This window comes from Oncorhynchus keta, unplaced genomic scaffold, assembly GCF_023373465.1.
Source record: "Oncorhynchus keta strain PuntledgeMale-10-30-2019 unplaced genomic scaffold, Oket_V2 Un_contig_22586_pilon_pilon, whole genome shotgun sequence".
Lineage (NCBI taxonomy): Eukaryota > Metazoa > Chordata > Actinopteri > Salmoniformes > Salmonidae > Oncorhynchus > Oncorhynchus keta.
In genome coordinates this window covers 60,894-76,615 of record NW_026282969.1, presented here as the reverse complement: position 1 = coordinate 76,615, position 15,722 = coordinate 60,894, and the positions used below count along the sequence as shown (strand labels likewise).

The 15,722-nt window shown below is 46.5% G+C and overlaps 1 protein-coding gene across 1 annotated transcript in view; it reads right to left on the bottom strand.

The window, feature by feature from the left end:
- Positions 1–15,722, bottom strand: part of LOC118383243 (polycystin-1-like) — a 92,322-nt gene that overhangs the window by 27,108 nt on the left and 49,492 nt on the right. The window contains 14 exon segments of the mRNA XM_052505171.1: positions 135–357; positions 767–825; positions 828–1,018; positions 1,503–1,593; positions 1,596–1,746; positions 1,966–4,299; positions 4,301–4,575; positions 5,174–5,307; positions 7,010–7,185; positions 8,391–8,522; positions 9,036–9,144; positions 9,855–10,115; positions 14,388–14,857; positions 15,068–15,339. Coding sequence (XP_052361131.1) covers positions 135–357; positions 767–825; positions 828–1,018; positions 1,503–1,593; positions 1,596–1,746; positions 1,966–4,299; positions 4,301–4,575; positions 5,174–5,307; positions 7,010–7,185; positions 8,391–8,522; positions 9,036–9,144; positions 9,855–10,115; positions 14,388–14,857; positions 15,068–15,339 — 4,878 coding nt within the window.

Below are 15,722 nucleotides of genomic sequence, written 5' to 3'. Positions count from 1 at the left end.
CCCCCCGAGGTTGCAACAGTAACCAAGGGGTCGGGGCTTAGCGAAGGGTCAATGGTTTGAGAATGTATTATTGACAGTGGATAATCAACACAATACAGAACAACATATTGATTTAAGAAGCGGTACCGAATGGTCGTAGTTGCAGTGCGGGGTGGAGAAGATCTCCCAGAGGTACTGGGCTCCGTAGCGGATGCAAGCCTTCAGGTCCACGCTAGCCTCCACTAGGGTGGGCTGGTAGCGCCAGATGGCTAGCCTAGGAGCCTGGACTACCTGAACCTCTGGCTCCTCACACTCCAACACCCTGATGGTCACCTCCACCCTGGCTACCACCCAGCTCACCAAGTTACTACAGTTCACCTAGTGGTGGGGAGGAGAATTACGGTCAATCTGTGTTTATTAGATTTGTGTTTGTTATAAAATGGGGTTGGGGGTTGGTTTACAGTAATCAAAACTGTTACTGTGTGTAAAAATAATGTTTATCATAGTATAAGTACAACCTTATTTAGGTTGCTGCAAATTCCCCAGTGGTGGCAGGCAGAATGACAACTATCTCCGTGTTGGAAAATGGTGTAAGAAAATTGTAAGTGTAGCTTTGTGTAATGAAACTGTATTGTCCAGCAGACATGTTTATTATAGTTGTACTTATAGAAAGTCTCTAGAAAAGGGAAATTGGGTTTGCTGTCATTCACACAAAATCAAGAAACACATGAAAATAAACATGTCAATAAACATGTTGATGATACTAAATAATATAAACCTAGTGTACCTGGACCAGGTATTGACCTGGGAACGCGTACACATGTTCAACAGAGGAGGTGGCGGAGAGCAGGGCGCAGAGCCGTCCCTAAAGTCCCAGAGGAAGGTAACGGGTGTGGATTGAGGCGTGACGCCCGCCATCAGCATCACCGTCTTGTTGATGAAGGTGTCTCTGGGCCGGGCCTCCACCCGGGCCTCCGTCAGAACGTTCTGCACCTGGATGTGCTTGGTGATGTTCTGGCCGTTGAGCAAGTTGAACGCCCTGGATGCATTAAGAAAGATAGAAAATACTAAAGCAACATGTAACAGAGCAGATTTTCATATTGGTGGCCCCACTGGGAATCGAACCAACAACCTTGGCATTGTTCAAAATTACAGTAACTTTCACCAAATTACCAGGATTTCCAAAAATCCTGGTTAGAAGATTCCGGAAATCAGAAGAGAATCAGCAGGAAACGCCGGATCCTCCCAACCAGGATGTCTGTAAAAACCTGTGAAATGTTGGCGTTGCAAAGGAAGTTGGTACTTCAACAGAGAGTATTGGTGGTTCTGGCAGAACCCACAACCTTTGTGTTGTGAGCCCCATATTCAGTTGGTACGTCACCTCAACGAGAGGGTGAACGACACGGCCTCATTTACAACAGACTGACAGTACAGACTTTTTGTAGCCTACATTTTGGTCTTGGCGGCCCCAGCGGGAACTGATCCCCCTGCATCTCTAGCCCCGTACTCAGTTGATACCTTACCTCAGGTAGATGGTGAGTGACCCGGCCTGGTCGGGGATGTAGGTCACCTCTTTCCCGATGTGGGGAAGGGGGAGGTGGTTAAGGTCAAGGTCCACAGGAAGGTCACCGGGTTTCCTGTCAGGATGTCGGCTACCAAGGTCTTCTTGACGCCCACAGGCATGGCGGCGTCACAGCAGTCCAGGATACTCAGCATGCTCACTGGCTCCATCACCTCCACCTGCAGGTGGCGCCGCTCAGAACTCACCTGGGGAAATGATGAGATTACGGTAAAACAAGACAAAGAAAAACACAACAAACATCAACTATCATAACATATGAGAATATATGTAAAGAAATTGTATTGAGTTGTAAATTTTTTTATCAACTACAACGATATTAAAATGCTTAATAAAAATAAATAGTAATACAAAAGGTAATCTAAACACGATGCGCAGCATTCTCTCCTGGAACTCCTGTATCTCACCTGGTTGTGTGCGGTCAGGTTTACCATGTAGGTGTCGACCCGGCTGAACTGGTGAACGTAGGTCTGGCCGAAAACGGTCGAGTCTCCACTGATGCTGAGGATGAAGCTCACGTTCGTCCCTGACGCCTTGGCGATGGTAAACTCCACCCTCTCCCCGACCGCAGCGATCCTCTTACTGGCCCTCAGCTCCAACCCCTGAATCTTATCCTGTACCGTCAACTCTCTGGAAAACGCCTCGCCGCTAACGTCGTTGGTAGCGTTTAGCATAACGGTGAACAGCCCTGGTTCCTGGAAAACGTGGGACACCCTCCGTCCCATTTCTGTTCTGCCCAGCAACAGCCAGGTCCAAGATACGTTGGTGCCGGTCCTTAATTCTCCATGGAGGGAGACATTGACGCCGGTGGCCACAAAGTTCTGCTCCGTGACGTTAGTCGCAGAGAACGTAACTCCTGTTACCACTTCCTGGACGTCAATGAACTTGGACACCGTATCGGCGCTGACCTCATTGGACACTTCCACAGTAACGACCTTCATTCCTGGAACAGTGAACCGATGAACCACAGAGGGCTCATTCCAGCCTAGAGCGCCCTCATCAGCTGACCACCGGTACTGTAGGTCCGAGCCTTTACTGGCCAACACCGTCAGGTTAGTGGAGGAGTTGACCGCCACAGGGTTGACGCTGGTCTCCAGGTACAGCTCTCCAACCGGATCGAGGAACTGGATGGTTCTGTTCACCGCGAGCGTTCCAAGGAGGTTGGTGGCCCGCAGGAAGACATCACAGGGACCAGGGGTGGAGAAGTTGACTGGGATGGTCTTCCCGCTGAGGTTGAGCGCAGTGCTGACCGGCGCAAACTCCCTGAGGAGGTTCCAGCTGAAGGACATGTTGGTCCCTTCCCTCAGCGTGGCCTGGAGGTGGAGCACACGGTTCGTAGCGTAGCAGCACCCCCCCTCGCCCCCCATGTCCTCCTCAGGCTGGATCTGCAGCCCCTCCAGCTCCCGCAGCACGTAGATGTATACGCTGGCCTGGGCTGAGCCCACGTCGCTCTCTGCCGTGACGATGACGTTGTACGTCCCCACCGACCGGAAGGTGTAATGAGTCTTCCATTCTTGGAGCCTGGGTGTGCAGCCGTCACACAGGTTCCACGAAAACCGCACGCCATCGCCTTCCTCCAGGTGAGCCTTGAAGTTGACTGTGGCGTTTATGGGAACGTTGACCCGGTCAGCGTTGACCACCAGGCCGCGGATGGGTGCCAGGACCGCCACGGCAACCCGGGTGTGGTTGCTGCTCACCGGGTTCGCCGCCGTCAGCGTGACATTGAAGACTCCAGAGACGTTGTAGGCGTGTGTCGCGTTTGGGCCGGGGGTGAGGGGCGTTCCGTCGCCGAAATCCCAGGTGTAGAGGCTGGCAGGCACCAGCGAAGAGGTGGTGAAGAGGTACACCTCCCTCAGAGTCAGGTTATTGGATCTAGTCCCGTTATGTTGGATCAGGACCAGTCCTACCGGCCGCTGGATATGAATCAGGACGCTGTCGTTACTGCAGGAGATGTTGTTGGACACAGTGACCGTCACCAGGTACTGACCAGGGTTTTTATAGGTGAACACCATGTCCGTATGGCCCTGGACAGGTGTAGAGTCCTCAATCACCCCAAAATCCCATAAGTAGGTGTAGTCGAAGTCTGGCTGGGCGCTGGCCCTGAACCGGCTCTCCTCTCCCAGTCTGAAGTTGCACTTCTCTGGGGTCAGGGTCACGTTGGACACCGCCGGCTGGACACAAACCCACGCAAAGAAGTTGGCCTTGTTGACGCCGCTGGACAGCAGCAGGGAGAGGTGGTAGTCCCCGCTGCCCCCGTAGGAGTGGCTGATCCTGGGGCTGCCCAGGTGTGTCTGGTTGGGGGTCCCGTCCCCGAAGCTCCACTCATACAGGTGAAAGGAGGCATTCCCCGAAACGAAGGCCTGGAAGTCGACCTGGGTCAGCTCCCGGACACAGCCCGCCGGCTCCAGCCTCACCACCTGCAGCACGAACACCTGGACAGGTACCAGGGTCCAGCGGGCGCTCACCGCATTCCGCGCCGTCACGTTCACCGTGTAGTTCCCGTCTTTCACGTAGGTGTGCGGAACCTCGGAACCCGCCGTCGTCACCATGGACCCGTCGCCCATGTCGAAGCTCCAGGTGACGTTGTTACCTGCCTCCAGGTGTGCAGAGACCGTCGTCGGGGTGTTGAGCTCGGTCGGGGCGGAGGAGGTCGCCGTTAACCCTTTAATCTCCTCGTACACCAACATCTCAGCGCAGGCCTTCGTCCAGCTGATGGTATTATTCACAGACACACACACACACATTATGGACGCCACTGTGGCCGACCTCGTAGGTGTGGTTGACGCGACGTTGAGGCCCCTCTCTGGAGGCGGAGCCATCTGCAAAATCCCACGTATAGACGATGCCATAGGCCGAGGGCAAGGCGTGAGCCTCAAAAGTTGCTGGTTGGCCGGCCTGGAGGAGGCGGGGCTCTGTTTCTATGTCGACGTGGGTAAGGACACTGTATACGTGCATGTCGATGCGCTGGGTTCTGTTCTCGTAATGGTTAGACACAGACACCAGGACGGTGTACACTCCTACAGAGACACAGGAAGGGGAGGGGCAAAGAGAAAAGCATGACATTGTCCTCTTTTCCAAAATGTAACAAGACATTCCCAGTGACACTCCCAGGTAGGGTTGATAAATCTCAGTAACATTCCCAGTGACACTCCCAGATAGGGTTGATAAATCTCAGTAACATTCCCAGTGACACTCCCAGATAGGGTTGATAAATCTCAGTAACATTCCCAGTGACACTCCCAGATAGGGTTGATAAATCTCAGTAACATTCCCAGTGACACTCCCAGATAGGGTTGATAAATCTCAGTAACATTCCCAGTGACACTCCCAGATAGGGTTGATAAATCTCAGTAACATTCCCAGTGACACTCCCAGATAGGGTTGATAAATCTCAGTAACATTCCCAGTGACACTCCCAGGTAGGGTTGATAAATCTCTGTAACATTCCCAAAATTTTCCAGAAATGCAGGTTGGAGGATTCTAGATGTCCTGCTTATTCCCTCCTGAATCCGGTAATCTACTAACCGGGATTTCTGTAAAAGGATCTGTTTCAAAAATATATACTGTAAATATAGCATGAACACTATAAACCAGTATAGAGGTGGATTAACAGACCTGGCTGTTGGTACTTGTACTTGACTTTGTTGGGCAGGAGCACCTGTGTAGGGAGTCTGGTAGGGAGGGTACAGGGAGGTGTCCTGGGAGGTTTAAAGTCATATTCCTGGTAACCTCCGTCTCCAAACGACCACCTGGGGGGACAGGGACGATGGTGTCAATACAATCAATCCAGTCAGGGATGACAGACACACAACACACACACACACACACACACACACACACACACACACACACACACACTGCACGGTACACACACACACACACACACACACACACACACACACACACACACACACACACACACACACACACACACACACACACACACACACACACACACACACACACACACACACACACACACACACACACACACACACACACACACACACACACACATATTCCTGGTACCTCAGACACACACACACATACACACACACACACATACACACACGCACGCACACATACACACACACACACATATACACACAAACACACATACACACACATACACACAAACACACACACGCACGCGCACACATACACACACACACACACACACACACACACACACACACACACACACACACACACACACACACACACACACACACACACACACACACACACACACACACACACACACACACACACACACACACACACACACTAGTGTCTGAGAAGCAGTGGGGGGAAGTGGAAGTGGGGGAGTGGAAACTCAGGATCGCTCACTGAGATGAACAAGAGAGTGAAGAGAGACTGAGGGAAGGAGGAAGGGAAGGAGAGAGAGGAGTGGAAACTCAGGATCTCTCACTGAGATGAACAAGTGAGTGAAGAGAGACTGAGGGAAGGAGGGAGGGAAGGAGAGAGAGAGTGAAGTGAGACTGAGGGAAGGAGGGAGGGAGGGAAAGAGAGAGGGAAGAGAGACTGAGGGAAGGAGGGAGGGAAGGAGAGAGAGAGAGAGGGAAGAGAGACTGAGGGAAGGAGAGAGAGGGAAGGAGAGAGAGAGGGAATAGAGACTGAGGGAAGGAGGGAGGGAAGGAGAGAGAGAGGGAAGAGAGACTGAGGGAAGGAGGGAGGGAAGGAGAGAGAGGGGGAAGAGAGACTGAGGGAAGGAGGGAGGGAAGGAGAGAGAGAGAGAGGGAAGAGAGACTGAGGGAAGGAGAGAGAGAGGGAAGGAGAGAGAGAGGGAAGGAGAGACTGAGGGAAGGAGGGAGGGAAGGAGAGAGAGAAGGAAGAGAGACTGAGGGAAGGAGGGAGGGAAGGAGAGAGAGAGGGAAGAGAGACAAAGGGAAGGAGGGAGGGAAGGAGAGAGAGAGGGAAGAGAGACTGAGGGAAGGAGAGAGAGAGGGAAGGAGAGAGAGAGGGAAGAGAGACAGAGGGAAGGAGGGAGGGAAGGAGAGAGAGAAGGAGAGAGACTGAGGGAAGGAGGGAGGGAAGGAGAGAGAGAGGGAAGAGAGACAGAGGGAAGGAGGGAGGGAAGGAGAGAGAGAAGGAGAGAGACTGAGGGAAGGAGAGAGAGAAGGAGAGAGAAACGGAGGGGAACATTCCTGTCAGCAATCTGCTCTAACCACAAGACTGTAAACCAAAACCCTGTCCCACATAGAAGGCTGCAATTACCACACACAAAGACTGTGTGTGTGTGTGTGTGTGTGTGTGTGTGTGTGTGTGTGTGTGTGTGTGTGTGTGTGTGTGTGTGTGTGTGTGTGTGTGTGTGTGTGTGTGTGTGCGTGCGTGCGTGCGTGCGTGCGTGCGTGCGTGCGTGCGTGCGTGCGTGCGTGCGTGCGTGCGTGTGTGTGTGTGCGCGCGCATCTCTCACACACTACAACCTACCGGAAGGTGGCATCCACGGACACATCCAGGACCACGGAGGTGGTCAGGAACTGGTCCGAGCCCTGCGTGACCACGCCAGGCACGCCGGTGACCGTGAGGTTGACCATGGGGTTCATACGGTCGACCGTCACGTTGAAGTGGTCCGTCAGGTTGCTCACATGGTTCATCGCCGTCACCTGTAGGATAGGAAATTGATTGGTTGAATGATTGATAGCTACTTCGATATTGAGGTTTCTGCATTGTGATGTATTTACACGTCAACATTCTACGGCGGCCATCTTAACTCCCCATTAACATTACATGGGGAATATTTAAACAATGCTATGTAACGGAATGTCTACAACATTCTACGGCAGCCATCTTAATTCCCCATTAACATTACATGGGGAATATTTAAACAATGCTATGTAACGGAATGTCTACAACATTCTACATTCATCTACTGTCCCAGTCCCTATACAGAGTTCTAACTCTGTTATGACTCTGTTATGACTGTTATGACTTTGTTATGACTGTTATGACTCTGTTATAACTCTGTTATGAATCTGTTATAACTCTGTTATGACTCTGTTATGACTCTGTTATGACTGGTATGACTCTGTTGACTCTGTTATGACTCTGTTGACTCTGTTATGACTCTGTTATTACTGTTATGACTCTGTTATGACTGTTATGACTCTGTTATAACTCTTATGACTCTGTTGACTCTGTTATGACTCTGTCATGAAGGCAAGATTTCCCATCACATTTCTGAGGTAGAGATGTCCCATAACTACAGATGTAGGATTTGAACCTGTATTTGTATGCTGGTGTTGCACAGAAGTGGTGGATGAGTTGGTGGGGAGTGTCCTCCAAAAGCAACAGTACATGGATATCAAAGATCAAAGTAGCTGGACACTAGCTTAGCTTACCTAGCTTAGCTTTACCGCCTAGCTTAGCTTTACCGCCTGGCTTAGCTTTACCGCCTAGCTTAGCTTTACCACCTCGCTTAGCTTTACCACCTAGCTTAGCTTTACCGCCTAGCTTAGCTTTACCGCCTAGCTTAGCTTTACCACCTAGCTTAGCTTTACCACCTAGCTTAGCTTTACCACCTAGCTTAGCTTTACCGCCTAGTTTAGCTTTACCGCCTAGCTTAGCTTTACCACCTAGCTTAGCTTTACCACCTAGCTTAGCTTTACCACCTAGCTTTAACCAACACCAAACCAGCATCAACCAAGGCAGGGGCCCATATCAGTGTCATCTATGTTGTAGTGTGTGTGTGTGTGTGTGTGTGTGTGTGTGTGTGTGTGTGTGTGTGTGTGTGTGTGTGTGTGTGTGTGTGTGTGTGTGTGTGTGTGTGTGTGTGTGTGTGTGTGTGTGTGTGTGTGTGTGTGTGTGTCACCGATAGTTTGTAGACAGCTGGGTTCTGGTATATGATGTTGAGCACGGTGTTGTAGTAGGTGAAGTAGGGCTTATCATCCACTGTCCATTTAAAGGTTGGGCTGGAACCTCCCTCTACAGCAGCAGTATAGCTCTGGAACACACAGAGAGGAGATAACACACACACACACAGAGAGGAGATAACACACACACACAGAGAGGAGATAACACACACACACGCAACAACACACACACAAAGAGGAGAGGAGATAACACACACAGAGAGGAGATAACACACACACAGAGAGGAGATAACACACACAGACAGAGGAGATAACACACACACAGAGGGAGATACACACACACAGACAGAGGAGATAACACACACACAGAGGAGATAACACACGCACAGAGAGGAGATAACACACACACAGACAGAGGAGATAACACACACACTAAGGAGATAACACACACACACAGAGAGGAGATAACACACACACACAGACATAGGAGATACACACACACACACAAAGGAGATAACACACACACAGAGAGGAGAGGAGATAACACACACACACCCTACAACACACACACAGACATCCCAACACATACACCCACAACACACCCCCAACACAAACACACCCCCCAACATACACATTGAACTCACCACGACTGATTCCATGAGGACTCTGTGTCTGGGATGAGGCTGGACCATCAGACCTCTCAGAGGTTCCTCCACCCCAACCAACAGGCTGAGACTGGCCTCCGTCACCTCGCTGTGGACACACACACACACACACACACACACACACACACACACACACACACACACACACACACACACACACACACACACACACACACACACACACACACACACACACGTGATGAGCAACATTGAGACTTGAAGACTTGTGTTAGCTTCCCTAACAGACTAATATACTGGCTATACAATCACACTGTATGTGATATACTGTATGTAGATATACTGTATGTAGGTATACTGTGTGTGATATACTGTATGTAGATATACTGTATGTAGATATACTGTGTGTGATATACTGTATGTGATATACTGTATGTGATATACTGTATGTAGATATACTGTATGTAGGTATACTGTATGTAGATATACTGTATGTGATATACTGTATGTGATATACTTTTTGTGATATACTGTATGTGATATACTGTATGTGATATACTTTTTGTGATATACTGTATGTGATATACTGTATGTGATATACTTTTGTGATATACTGTATGTAGATATACTCTTAGAGAAAAGGGTTCCAGAGGGTTCGATGCTGTCCCCATAGCAGAACCCTTTTTGGTTCCAGGTAGAACCCTTTTTGTTTCCAGGGTAGAACCATTTTGGGTTCCATGTAGAACCCTTTGTGGAACATGGAACCAAAGGATTCTCCTATGTTCTAGAACGCACCCTTGTTTCAGTGTAGGGACGTATAGAATCATAGAGATATCTGACCTGTGTGCTGACAGATTCACCACCACAGGCCCCCTCTCCTCCCCGAGCCCCAGATCTATCACCGCAAACAGACTGTGGCTCTGGTTCCCCCCGCCTCTCCCTGGTTCTCCTGCCCTGCCTGCCCCTCTACACTCCCCCACAGTGGGCAGGAAGTCAGGGGGGCAGTGGTCCTGGAAGAGGACACTCTGGTTGCTTCCCTGCCAGTGGACTTTGGCTCCGTACTGAGAGTGGACCCGGAGCAGAACCACCGTCTGGTTGGGCCTGGATCACAATCACAATCATTTGTATTTGCCAAGTACATTATTTCACATGTACCAGGAATTTGACCAGGTGAAAGGGTACTGATAATATCTTACAATAAACAGAATATACAATCCAATCCAATACAACACAATACAACACAACACAACACAATACAACACAATACAACACAACACAATACAATACAACACAATACAATACAACACAACACAACACAACACAACACAATACAACACAACACAACACAATACAATACAACACAATACAATGCAACGCAACGCAACACAACACAACACAACACAACACAATGCAACGCAACGCAACGCAACGCAACACAACACAACACAACACAATACAACACAACACAACACAATACAACACAATACAACACAATACAACACAATACAACACAACACAATACAACACAACACAATACAACACAACACAATACAACACAACACAATACAACACAACACAACACAACACAATACAACACAACACAATACAACACAACACAACACAACACAATACAACACAACACAATACAACACAATACAACACAACACAACACAATACAACACAATACAACACAACACAATACAACACAACACAATACAACACAATACAACACAACACAATACAACACAATACAACACAATACAACACAACACAACACAATACAACACAATACAACACAACACAATACAACACAACACAATACAACACAACACAATACAACACAACACAATACAACACAACACAATACAACACAACACAACACAACGCAACACAATACAATACAACACAATACAATACAACACAATACAACACAACACAATACAACACAATACAACACAATACAATACAACACAACACAATACAACACAACACAATACAACACAACACAATACAACACAACACAACACAATACAACACAATACAATACAACACAATACAACACAACACAATACAATACAACACAACACAACACAACACAACACAACACAATACAACACAATACAATACAATGCAACGCAACGCAACACAACACAACACAACACAATACAACACAACACAATACAACACAATACAACACAATACAACACAATACAATACAACACAATACAACACAACACAACACAATACAATACAACACAATACAACACAACACAACACAATACAACACAATACAACACAACACAACACAACACAATACAACACAATACAATACAACACAACACAATACAACACAACACAATACAACACAACACAACACAATACAACACAATACAATACAATGCAACGCAACGCAACACAACACAACACAATACAACACAATACAACACAACACAATACAACACAACACAATACAACACAATACAACACAATACAACACAACACAATGCAACACAATACAACACAACACAATACAACACAATACAACACAACGCAACACAACACAACGCAACGCAATACAACACAACACAATACAACACAATACAACACAACACAACACAACACAATACAACACAATACAACACAATACAACACAACACAACACAATGCAACACAATACAACACAACACAATACAACACAACACAACACAATACAACACAACACAACACAACACAATACAACACAATACAACACAACACAACACAACACAATACAACGCAACACAATACAACACAACACAATACAACACAATACAACACAATACAACACAACACAATACAACACAACACAACACAACACAATACAACACAATACAACACAACACAATACAACACAATACAACGCAACACAATACAACACAACACAATACAATACAACACAACACAACACAATGCAACACAATACAACACAACACAATACAACACAACACAACACAATACAACACAATACAACACAACACAATACAACACAATACAACGCAACACAATACAACACAATACAATACAACACAACACAACACAATGCAACACAATACAACACAACACAATACAACACAATACAACACAATACAACACAATACAACACAACACAACACAATGCAACACAATACAACACAACACAATACAACACAACACAACACAATACAACACAACACAATACAACACAATACAACACAACACAACACACAACACAATACAACGCAACACAATACAACACAACACAATACAACACAATAACACAATACAACACAACACAATACAACACAATAATAACAAATACAACACAACACAATACAACACAATACAACACAATACACACAACACAACACAATACAACACAACACAACACAATACAACACAATACAACAATACAACACAACACAATACAACACAACACAACACAATACAACACAATAACACAACACAATACAACACAACACAAAACAATACAACACAACACAATACAACACAACACAACACAATAACAAACACAATACAACACAACACAATACAACACAACCAACGCAACGCAACACAACACAACAACACACACAACACAACACAATACAACACAACACAACACAACACAATACAACACACAAACACAACACAATACAACACACAACACAATACAATACAACACAACACAACACAACGCAATACAATACAACACAATACAATACAACAACAAATACAACACAACACAATACAACACAACACAATACAACACAACACAATACAAATACAATACAACACAACACAACAAATACAACACAATACAATACAACACAACACAATACAATACAACACAACAACAACACAACACAATACAACACAATACAACACAACAAATACAACACAATACAATACAACACAACACAACAATACAACACAACACAATACAACACAACACAATACAACACAATACAACACAATACAACACAATACAACACAACACAACACAACACAACACAATACAATACAACACAATACAACACAACAACACAACACAATACAACACAACACAATACAACACAACACAATACAACACAATACAACACAACACAACACAATGCAACACAACGCAATACAACACAACACAACGCAATACAACACAACACAACACAACACAATACAACACAACACAATACAACGCAACACAATACAACACAATACAACGCAACACAATACAACACAACACAACACAATACAACACAACGCAACGCAACGCAACGCAACGCAACACAACACAACACAACACAACGCAACACAACACAATACAATACAACACAATACAACACAACACAATACAACACAATGCAACACAATACAATACAACACAACACAATACAATACAACACAATACAACACAACACAACACAATACAACACAATGCAACACAATACAATACAACACAACACAATACAATACAACACAATACAACACAATACAACACAATACAACACAATACAACACAACACAACACAATACAATACAACACAATACAACACAATAAAACACAATACAACACAATACAACACAACACAACACAACACAATACAATACAACACAACACAATACAACACAATACAACACAATACAACACAATGCAACACAACACAATACAACACAATGCAACACAACACAATACAACACAATGCAACACAACACAACACAATACAATACAACACAATACAACACAATACAACACAACACAATACAACACAATACAACACAATGCAACACAACACAACACAACACAACACAACACAATACAACACAACGCAACGCAACGCAACGCAACGCAACAACACAACACAACACAACACAACACAACACAACACAACACGCAACGCAACGCAACGCAACGCAACACAACACAATACAACACAACACAACACAACACAATACAACACAATACAACACAACACAACACAATACAACACAATACAACACAACACAACACAACACAACGCAATGCAACGCAACACAACACAACACAACACAATACAACACAATACAACACAACACAACACAATACAACACAATACAACGCAACGCAACACAACACAACACAACACAATACAACACAACACAACACAATACAATACAACACAATGCAACGCAACACAATACAACACAATACAACACAACACAACACAATACAATACAACACAACACAACACAATACAACACAACACAATACAACACAATACAATACAACACAATACAACGCAACGCAACACAACACAACACAACACAATACAACACAATACAACACAATACAACACAACACAACGCAACACAACACAATACCTGAAGTAGTAGGTTCCGTTCTGAGAGGGGGGGTGGAGGACGGTGAGGCCCAGGGGAGGGACCACGCGGATGGGACATGACGCCATGACGGGGAAGGCAGGGTCGTCGGAGGTCACCTCCAGGCTATAGAGCCCCGGCTGGGGGAGGCCGGAGGAGAGCTGGGACCCCTGTAGCTGGGTCTCACTATGCCCAACGTAGAGCACCCTGATCGGGCAGACCACGTCCGCAGCCCAGACTCCTCCTCGAACATCCTCCAGGGTAATTTCAACGCTCTGGTCCAGGTCCACGGAACCTTCTGATTGGTTGGAGTTGGCCCACAGCCAGTCAGATTGGTTGAGGGCCAGGATTGGCTGTCGCCACGGCGACTGGGGTGAAGGGTCGCAGCGGAGCAGGGAGGCGGGGCCAGCGTTGTGCTGCAGGCCGATGATGTCGCCGGGGGAGACCAGCAGGTCCTCGACATGCTCCCTCACCTGAGGGGGAAGGAGAGGAGGAGAGTTTGTTTTAAAAGTACTAGTTGTCTTTGTTGTGTGTATCACTGTAGGTGTTTTGTTCTTTCATCATTGTGTGTGTGTGTGTGTGTGTGTGTGTGTGTGTGTGTGTGTGTGTGTGTGTGTGTGTGTGTGCGTGCGTGCGTGCGTGCGTGCGTGCGTGCGTGTGTGTGTGTCTGCCCATCCACTCACCAGTATGTGTGTAACAGGTCCAGCAGGCAGTGTAACCACCACCTCATCCACCAGGCTGTAGCTGGGACGCAGCGCCCCGGGTGGCAGAGTGTCTGCCTGGGTACAGTTGGCACAGGATCCAGGGTGGCAGGGGCTGGCTAGGGGCAGGCAGCGGCCCAGGAAGGGGCACCACTGCTGGGGAGGAGGGCAGGACGTGGATGGTAAAGGGGTGGAGGTGCTGGGCTCCATGGAGACACACAGAGCCACAGGATGACATAGGAGACCACCGCATCCTGGAGGGAGGAGAGTCGGGGTCGTCATGACAGAAACATCATCATGACAGAAACACCATCATGACAGAAACATCATCATGACAGAAACATCATGACAGAAACATCATCATGACAGAAACACCATCATGACAGAAACATCATGACAGAAACATCGTGACAGAAACATCATCATGACAGAAACATCATGACAGAAACACCATCATGACAGAAACATCATCATGACAGAAACACCATCATGACAGAAACACCATCATGACAGAAACACCATCATGACAGAAACATCATGACAGAAACACCATCATGACAGAAACATCATGACAGAAACACCATCATGACAGAAACATCATCATGACAGAAACACCATCATGACAGAAACACCATCA